The 10031-nt window shown below is 37.3% G+C and overlaps 1 protein-coding gene across 3 annotated transcripts in view; it reads right to left on the bottom strand.

Annotated features, from left to right (window-relative positions):
* Positions 1-585: 585 nt before the first annotated feature.
* Positions 586-10031, bottom strand: part of LOC107734220 (inactive rhomboid protein 1-like) — a 33113-nt gene continuing 23667 nt past the window's right edge. For all 3 annotated transcript variants that reach the window (XM_016546119.1, XM_016546118.1, XM_016546120.1), the window contains 13 exons: positions 9698-9820; positions 8987-9150; positions 8648-8899; positions 8407-8518; positions 8248-8322; positions 7366-7527; positions 7188-7288; positions 6996-7059; positions 6814-6908; positions 3121-3196; positions 2811-2911; positions 2506-2659; positions 586-1135 (listed from right to left, as the gene is read on the bottom strand). In XM_016546119.1, coding sequence (XP_016401605.1) covers positions 716-1135; positions 2506-2659; positions 2811-2911; positions 3121-3196; positions 6814-6908; positions 6996-7059; positions 7188-7288; positions 7366-7527; positions 8248-8322; positions 8407-8518; positions 8648-8899; positions 8987-9150; positions 9698-9820 — 1899 coding nt within the window. In that variant the 3' untranslated portion in view covers positions 586-715. The remainder of the gene's footprint in view (positions 1136-2505; positions 2660-2810; positions 2912-3120; positions 3197-6813; positions 6909-6995; positions 7060-7187; positions 7289-7365; positions 7528-8247; positions 8323-8406; positions 8519-8647; positions 8900-8986; positions 9151-9697; positions 9821-10031) is intronic.

The raw sequence follows: 10031 nt of genomic DNA, 5'->3' as shown, positions 1-10031 counted from the left end.
AATGCATCTATGATTATTTTAGTTTTTGTACTTGATTGTTAACATTTTAGTATCAAATGAATTTTAGCACAGAAATGAGCTTGTTGCAAGTCATTATGGGATTGCTTTTTCCACAAAGAACACAGTGATCCTCCCTTATAAGACAGCATAATTATGCTGCTTCCTATTTGGAACAGACATTGAGTTGGGTGCAGTGCCTTCCTTAAAGCACTATTTGAGATGCAAATGAGCATCATTTGTTAGTCTTTTAACTTAAATTATGTTTTTTGTATTGTCCCTATGCAAATAAACTCACAATATCCTACTATTTTAAGGAACAAAAAGACGAGGAAAAAAATGAAGGCAGACTTAGAGATTTTGTCACATTGTATTTTGTGTTACATGTGATCAGGTAGCTAAAACACTACCGAACATTACCACTGTAGTAGCACTACACACAGGTTGGCCTCAAAAGTGCTCTGATCTTGTAAGGTATGGCAGTAGATGGTACTGAGTGAAAAGGCACGACTGGCATAATTATTATTGTTCCCTCCTGGGGTGGGCTTTTCTCTGAGCCGGAGAAATTAAAAACAATAAAACCTTCTTTAGAAAGTACATTATATAAAAAGATTGTATGTTGTAAGTCAAAGAGTCTGTAATCAAATCATTCCAGGCATGCAGAAAGATGAAGTTGGTGTCCAACTGTTCTCCATTCTAGCCCTTCTTCTGCAAGGCCTCAGTGGAGGTGAGCATTGAGGTCGTATTTCTCACAGAACTTGTCTGTCAGCGGGATGCAGGTGAGAAGCTCACACCACTCGCACTTGACGGGGTAAACGTAGAAGAGTACGACGAAGCTGGAGAAGATGCCCAGGAAAAGAGTAAGTGCCACTAGAATCTGCAAACGTTTGCGGTACATGTCCATTCGGCCGAAGCTGATGTAGGGCAGGAAGGCGAAGGAAAGGAAGAAGCCTGAGACAAAGCCACAGATGTGGGCGAAATTATCTATCCAGGGCAGCAGGCCGAAGGCGAAGAGGAACAGCACGATGCATGAGAGCTTGATGAAGGCCCTCCATGGCCGTGCCAAGATCTGCCAGCTCTGGAACAGCTCCACAAACAGACAGGCCAGGATGCCAAATTGAGAACCAGCCGGACCCACCTGGCATTAGAAGAATAGAGGAGCAGTTACTATCATGTTTTATCCACATAGACCAGTGGTCTGAAACTCAAATAACCTGGGGGATGCTAACTAGGTGGTTAGGCATCCGAGTATGTCTACTTCGCTACTATATAGCATGTGAAAAAGCCAGGGTGAATTTCTACTTCTGCCAAATGTGCATCCGATTGAGAATTTACTATGCCATGTGTTTCAGTGACTCAACAGACATCATAGATCACATGCCAATTCCAACATGGTGGATTATATACATACAACATACATTATTAGCAGTCAAGAAGCAAGTAATCCATCAAATGCAGTTCATACTCATTACGCAATTTAAAACACAGCAATTGTATCAGCACATGCGGTAAATTTTCAACTGATCCGAGTTGTTTTCATCTAGGTTACAAATGCACGTTGACATCTGTGTTTTAGGCCTGTAATAAGCAATTTGAATAATACATATAGATGTGTATTTATAATCAATATTTGAGAACACTTTAGTATAGGGACCAATTCTCACTAGTTGCTTGTTAGCATGCCGATTATTAACGTATTGGCTGTTTATTAGTATTTATAAAGCACATATTCAGCATGACCATATTCTATATTCCTAAACCTACCCAATATCTAAACTTGACAACTAATAAGCAGCAAATTAGGAGTTTATTGGGGAAAAAGTTGTAGTTACATTTTTTTTAATAGCGAGTATTGGACCTTAAAATAAAATGTGACGTAATGTTTTTGAAAGTAGTGCTCACCAAAGCTGCATTTCTTTGATTAAAATACAGAAAAAAGCTGCAATGTTGTGAAATATTGTTCCTATTTAAAATAACTTTTCTATTTTAATATATTTTACAATACATTTTATTCCTGGGATAGTAAAGCTGAATTTTCAGCAGCCATTACTCCAGTCTTCAGTGTCACATGATCCTCCATAAATCATTCGAATATGCTGATTTTTTTCATTAACATCAATGTGGGAAAAAAAGCTTCTTAATGTTTTGTGGAAAATGTAATGCATTTTTTTTTTCATCTTAATGAATAGAAAGTTAGAAAGGACAACATTTATTTGAAATAGAAATCTTTTATAACTATAAACATGTAAGTGTATTATAATATAATAAATGTCCTTAATGTAACTTTTGATAACTTGAATGCTTCCTTCCTGAATAAAAATATGAATATCTTCTATTTTAAGCAGCCGTTTTTTAAAATGTATATGCTGTATTAAAATCTTTAGGAAAATTACTTAACAATAAAGGTCAATGCAAAGAGTAAGAAATGATATGCAGGTTGGATTTAATGATTTCATTACTGAATGTGAGGAGTTTAAGAGCCCTGATCCAGACTCAGTCGTCCTGTACCTCTGCTCTGTACGGTAAGAAGATGGCACTGGCGAGGTTTCCTGTAATCCCACTGAGGATATAGATAATGGAGATTCTCAGCCAGCCCGCTAGCTTCTCCAAATCCCTCAAAATGGTCATCTGGAAGCACACAGACACCAGGCAGTGCAGAATCCTGCAGAGACAGGAAGAGACTTACGCCATCAATCAAACACGGCTTTACCTTTGTCAAGAAAGTGCAGTCAGGATAAGTAATCTGACACTGCATTTTATTTATTGCGAAATTCACAATAGGCCCCCTGCAACGGATCACGCTTCCTACTCACCCAGCATGCAGGAAGAGAGAGAGCCAAAGCCGATAGAACTGGTCTGGGATCTCTGGGTTCAGGAACGGCAGGAGGCCACACACATCATCCATGCAATGAACCTGAGAGCAGATAATCAGTTTAATCCATAATTACACAAATTACAATTTATAGCTAAAGGACTGTACACTCGAATTACAGACACTGGTACAGATGAAGGTCTTTACACCCCCTGCTGGCAGTTCATAAACCTGCACTACTGCTCCTCATAACAAATGAACAGAATGTATAGATCTATACTTGTATGTCAACAGGTAAAATGCTCACTGACCTGGGAACACAGTGTGGCCTCCTCATGGAAATATCCCTTCATGAAGTCACAGTACTCTCTTGATGTAATCTCACACCTGTGCAAATCACAATTCACATTTAAAGGGATAGTTTACCCATAACTGAAAATTCTGTTAGTGTTTACTCACCCTCACGTCATTCCAAACCCATAAGACGTAATATTGGAAACACCATTGATAGTCCAGGTAACCAAAACTTAAAAGGTCCAAAATGATTATAATGAATCCATATGAATCAAGGTTTGATCCAAATCTTTTGAAGAGGTGCAGTGTGGTCATTTCTTATGATGAACAGATTTAATTTAGGCTTTTATGCACATATAAACACAATAACAGAGCAAATCGCATATGGTAAACACAGAAGCCTGTGAGTGCGTAACTTCTGACCTTCCAGAACAGAAATTTATTCTGTTCCTCATATAAAGTGATTATATCTCTTCGCAAGACTTTGATTAGACCTTTCAATTCATACGGATCCATTTTACGACACCTTTGTAGCCTTTTTGGATCTACGTTTTGGCTACTTTCAATGGACAGAAACTAAAAATATATTAATTTGTGTTTCTAAGATTAACCAAAGCCCACAACGTAAGGGTGAGTAAATTACGAAAGAATTTTCATTTTTGGGTAAACTATCCCTTTAAGGAATTTGATTTCCAAAGGACACAATAAACACTAAATATGCAACATATGAGATACACTACCAGTCAAAAGTTTGCAACTGTTGTATGATTCTGATCACGTTTCTCATGATCTTAATACCTAAACCATCTGATAGAGAATTACTGACACTTGACTTGTTACTAGATGAGACTTTCCATTTTTACATTTATCTAACATTAATGTCACAAGCAAGGGGTCAAGACTTGGCTGGTTAGCATGGCCCGAGAGACAGTATTAAAATTAAGTTGCATAGCATCATATGCACAGAAGCCATAAACACATTTCAGTGGTTCGTGGCATATGTCACTAAATCTTGTGTTGTGTGTCAGTGCATTGTGGCATTTGCCCATGAGAATGGCAGAACATGATGAAGAATGTTGTGGCACATCCAGTAGTGACTGACACGTGACTTTAGGAGTTGGCAGCTATATCGATACAACTGAGACACAATAATAATGGTTGTGGTTTTTTTTGGGGGGGGTGGTTTTGTGCAGCTAAGGCCAATTAAGTAATGTTTGATAAAAGATTGACATATTGAGATATAATCCATCATAAACACCCTAATGTAGTCACAGCAGAAGCCATTTATCTTAGGAGAAACTAGGCTAATACGAACATATTACAATATAAGGTCACTCTGTAATAATATATACAACAGGACAAAATGAACTCAGTTATTGTTGGCTTAGTGTATGTTTAAAGGTAATACTATTGAATAAATAGCGGTCTGTCATTAAGTGCGTGTTACACATCTATATGCCGGGCAGGCAGCGGCATATAAGGTGCCACAACATACTGCATGTTGTTCTACAATTTTTCACATGCCATAATCCACTGACACAAGACAAGTTTTTGTGACATATGCCACAAGATGTCAAACCACTTCATGTTAATACCGCTCCTGCATGACCCTCGTCAGCCCCCGCCAGTAGATGCTGTAACCATCTGGTGTCCAACAACATCCTTCTCATTCAAAACTACTCATGTTTTCAGAGAGAATAATTTTTTTGCAAGAAACACAAACTACCTTTCAAAAGTTAGGGGTGAGTACTTTTTTTTTTTAATGAATACTAGGATGTATTACTTTGATCAAAATGACTGGAAAGGCTGGAATACAAGACTTTTAAATTATTCTGAACACAACAAAAATATAAAGCAGCACAAATGTTTTTAACACTGATAATAAGAAATTATTCTTGAGCATCAAATCAGCATATTAGAATGATTTCTGAAAGTCATCTGACACTGAAGACTGGAGAAATGGCTGCTGAAAATTCAGCTTGAATAAATGTAATTCTAAAATAGAGTCAGGTCTAGTCACCATTGATCGTCATGAGTCGGGTCTAGTCACCATTAATCATCATGAGTCAGGTCTAGTCACCATTGATCATCATGAGTCATTCCTGTCACGGCTATGGAGGCCGTCGGGGAATCCTCATCTTGTCCTATCACGGCTATGGAGGCCGTTTGTGAATTCTTTGTGTGCTTCTAGCCCTAGGACTATTCTTGTGTCTTGCCCGCCTTATACCTGTTTGCCACTGTTCGACCCTGCCTGTGTTTCTGACCTCCTCTGCTTTAAATAAAGCTTGCTTATGGATCCGCACGTCTCACGTCTTGTCAGCCCCGTTACAATATTAAATCAGAAAACAGTTCCTTTAAATTGTAATAATATTTCACAATATCACTGTTTTTACTGTCTTTGATTAAATTAAGGCAGCCTTGGGGAGCATAAAAGACTTTTCTCCAAAACACTAAATAAAAAAACAACAAGCCCAAACATTATACAGTAGTTCATATGCTATACTAGATGTTTACCATTAAAGTGCCCCTATTATGGGTAAGGAAAGGTTCATATTTTGGTTTTGGGAGTCCCCAACAACAGGTTGACATGCATGCAAGGTCAAAAAACACTTTCATTGTCTTATAATATGCATTTATTTTTGCTCAATGATTCGCTCAACGATTAATTTTTCCAAACCCCTCCTTTGCGTGACGCTAATCTGCGGTGATTGGTCCGATTGGTCTCATTTTCATTTCATCATGCCTGTAATGCCTGATAAAGCAGCGTTTGTGAGCACAGTGCTGCTTTGTGTACAGCGTTACCGGGGAAACCGCTATTTAAAAGCGCACCTAGTGGAAAATAATGAATTTGCATTTTTATTCAGACCAACGGAAAAGACCAACAAGTGGGCGGGCAATATGCTAATGTTTTATGTTGACGTCAACATGAAACGCTTGGGATTCGTTTTAAAAACGACTCGTTTCAATGATTCAGAGTCGACTCTTTCTTTTGAGAGACAATAACTTTATACACGGTGCACTTTCAGATTTAAAACTTTGCAGGATGTTTTCATTCACTTCGAGCTGTGTTACACACTGCATGAAAGGTAATTTTCAAAAATCCACAATAGGGGCACTTTAAGATAATGTCTTTTTTTTTTAAATATCTTAAAAGAATTTTATGGATTTATATTTGTCCCTGTTATCAGTCTTTGTTGTGAATCACTTGTTAATACACTGCAATACACTGCTGGTTACACTTTATTTTAAGGTGTCCTTGTTACAGTAATTATACATTTAAGTAGGCCTACTGAGTAATATTAACTAAATGTACTTGCTATATGGTTAGGGTTAGTATTAGGGTTACTTGCATGTAATTATGCATAATTTATTGTTATTATAATAGTAAGTACATGTAACATGTAACAAGGACAACTTTAAAATAAAATGTTACCAAAAATTCTTAAATCAAGATGAATTTACTAGCAAAAAAGTAAAATTATCTGCCAGTGGGGTATGTAAAACACTCTTAAAACAAGATTATTTTACTTACCACAATTTAATTTGACTTGTTTAAGAAAAAAAGACTAAATATCTTATGTCATTTTGATCTAGTAAATGTATCTTGATTTTTTGATATTTTAACTAGAAACAAGACAAAGATACTAAGTAAGATAAGCCTTTTTACAGTGTATCTCATGGCGTAATGGGTGTCAGCAGGTTATCCTCACCTTCCTTTGGTTCCGATGCAGCAGGGTCTGCCAGTGATGACGCAATCAATGTATGGCAGGTTAGTGTGATTCCCTGTGCTGTACCTGGTGCATATCTGAGAGAGGAAAAACAGTATTACATTGAAGCAAAAAAAATGAAATGTTGTGGTCATGTTGGTCACCGGTCACTGTAGCAAACTCACCGGCCACTTAGTGATGTCATCAGGCCACTCATGAGGAGTAACTGAGGCAGGCTCCAGACAAATCCTAAAGGTATAAATGTGGTAAATAAATAACATAATTAAATCCACAGGCGATGTGAATGGGTAAAAGAATCAAAGAGGGTTAAAGAGTAAAAGGGTTAAAGAGTAAAAAAATAAAGAGGGTAATTGTACCTGGGGTCTTGATGGCACACAGAGCCATACTGACGCACTTTCCTCTCCAGATTTGGAGCACTTGGGTGCTGAGGCCACTTTACCCATAATGCCAGTGTACTCTGAGAACATTACAGGGACATTTGTGTAAAAATAGGTTGACATTAATGTCGTTATGTGAGGTCACACAGGAACTGACCGAGCACTCCTCCTGAGAGGTCTGCACGCAGCCTGATTGGTCATTGCGGACGCAGCAGGCCGAGTGCCGCTCAATGTTCTTCTTCTCCTGAATGAGCTGGTGCACCTCCTGATCCTGACGCATGCAGGGGGAGAACTTAGCCCCGAGGTGAATCAGCGCCTCCTGCAGGCCAGGAACAAGAACTGCATATTAGGCAAGAGCATAATGGGAACATACTAAACTCAATCTACTTTATTTTAGAATTATTTATTTACTATAATAGTATTTATTCATATTTTTAATTTTAATTTTTACTTTAGCTAACTAATTTCGTGCTTTTGTCATTTTAATTAGTGTTTATTTTTATTTATAAATATTTCTATGTAGCTTTATTTTTATTTCAGTTTTAATTTTAGAAGCTTAGACTTTATATATTTATAATATTTCACTATTTTTTTTAAATTATTTTATTTTATATTATTTTAGCTTCATTTCACTTACCAAAAAAATTTATAACAGTTTTAGTATTAGTTAAGAACATTATTTATCCAAGACTATTCAAAACAGTATTTTATAGCCTAATAATTCATGTTCAAAATATTACACATGCAATTATGGCCTCATACACATTTTCCTTTTGAAGTTTATGATGATTGAAAAAAAGATTTGTTGTATTTGAATATGGATGTAGCAAAACAATTAGTTTGAAAATAAACCATAAAGGCCCCTTACCATGGTACATCTATCAACATGTGCAAATACTTTGATAAAAGCCTTATCGTTTTTAGTTTAATACTTTAAAATAATCACTTTTGGCATTTCATAACTGTATTCTATAACAACTCCTTTTTTCGCTTTTAGTGACCATGTACACAATTAAAGTGATGTACAGTATATATTTACCGAGCTTGGTCCAACCCAGAAATTTTCTTGCTGCATGAATTTGACGTTTTCATAAACTCCTTTGTTTCGTAAGACCTACAACAGATGACATTACCTGTTACACACCATATTAAACAGAAGTACAGTGAAACAAAACCAAATACACATGGTTTTACTAACAGAATCAACTGTCTCATGTTGTGAAAAGCCCACAGGTGCAATGCCATAGATGGAAACTGCCAATATGGTAATCAGCAAATGGACAAAGGTGATCCAGTAAGTGAAGAAAGGCCTGTGGGATAAAAAACACCAATTCATCACCCTGTACAGACACCTATAATTCAGTATCTCAAACATATCCAGAGACCATCTAAATCACGCATTTTAAAAAGGCTCCCACCCACAATACTGTTGTTAATACCTGTGGTCATTCATGTCTTCTATCTGTTTCTTGACATAGCTGTCAATGCGTTTGCGGTAGGTGCGGTTGGTCAGTCGGCCCACCATGCCAAGCCCATAAGGACGCTTCTCCTTGGCAAAGAGTTTCTTAACAGGCACAGTAATGCGCTGTCCACGCCGCTGACCACTCACACTCCCCACTTCCTGCCGTAATCGCACTTTAGGCTGAATCAGAGCACCATCCTTTCCCTTACGCCATCCCCTCTCAAGAGGCCTGAAGAGAGATGGGGAGTCCACTTAAAAAGCATTCCGAATAATATTAAAAGCTCAAACATGTTTGTCATGTGTGCATGTGACTCACAGCATGAGATGGCTCCGCTCTAGTTCTGTCCTCTCTAGGGCACTGCCTGTCAGGTCCCTCTCGTCTCCAGCTCTACTGGCATCAGTTTCTTTAATGGCAGCTTCAGAAGGAGACTCAAACACCTCGTCTGCGTATGTAGACAGCTCTTCATGTGCAAGCCCATCCTAAAATGACAGAATGGCTACATTGGATACATACAATGGATTCATTTAAGTGTACAACAAAAATAATAACTGTCTAATTTCTTAGCTTAAGTGTTTCCCAGCCATTTTCCCTAACCAAGCCAGTGTTGTTATTGTAAAAAAAACAATTAAAAATAGTTTTCAGAAATTCAAACAATGCTAACATATAGTAAACTGAAAAACTAAATCATTAAAAATAACAAGAAATAACAAAAATTAGAAATATTGCTAAGTATTAAAATTATTTAACAAGATATATACACACACACACACACATAAACACTACTATTATATACATATATAAATAAGCACTAATACTAATACCATTAAAATAACACTAATCCCACTTAAAGGTTAGATATTATCATGCTCTTCATTTTGATAATGCTAGTGGTGCATTTTCAGCTTAACAACAATTTAAATTATGACTCATTAGATCACTTGCAATAAACTTTACATATATCAACCCCTAGGTGGCAGCACTGAGATGGTCTGGGTCGTAAACTTCAGGTTTTGTATTTATTTTCACCTTGGCAAAGAAGGAGGTGTCCAGTTCATCTAGGAAATCCACAGTGTCCTCATCCAGAAAACTAGCTGTGGCGAAACTCCGCCGATACACTCGCCGTGCAGCACCTTCCCGCAGAGAGCGTCCCTAAAACCACCGTAATCTTTACTATCATCCTCATTAACAGCATCATGCTTACTACTATGCTCAGTGTTCATATAATGAATAGAAATTAACATAACAACTGTGAAATTATAGGACTCATGTTATACATCTCAAACAATGGGTAAGATCCTAATGTCCTTTCCAATGCAGCTGTGCTGCTTCTGTGGTCAAGCAGGGGATTACCTCAACCTGC

This window comes from Sinocyclocheilus rhinocerous, unplaced genomic scaffold, assembly GCF_001515625.1.
Source record: "Sinocyclocheilus rhinocerous isolate Xijiao unplaced genomic scaffold, SAMN03320098_v1.1 scaffold820, whole genome shotgun sequence".
Classification (NCBI taxonomy): domain Eukaryota; kingdom Metazoa; phylum Chordata; class Actinopteri; order Cypriniformes; family Cyprinidae; genus Sinocyclocheilus; species Sinocyclocheilus rhinocerous.
The sequence above is the reverse complement of the archived record's forward strand: the minus strand, read 5'-3'. Positions and strand labels throughout refer to the sequence as shown.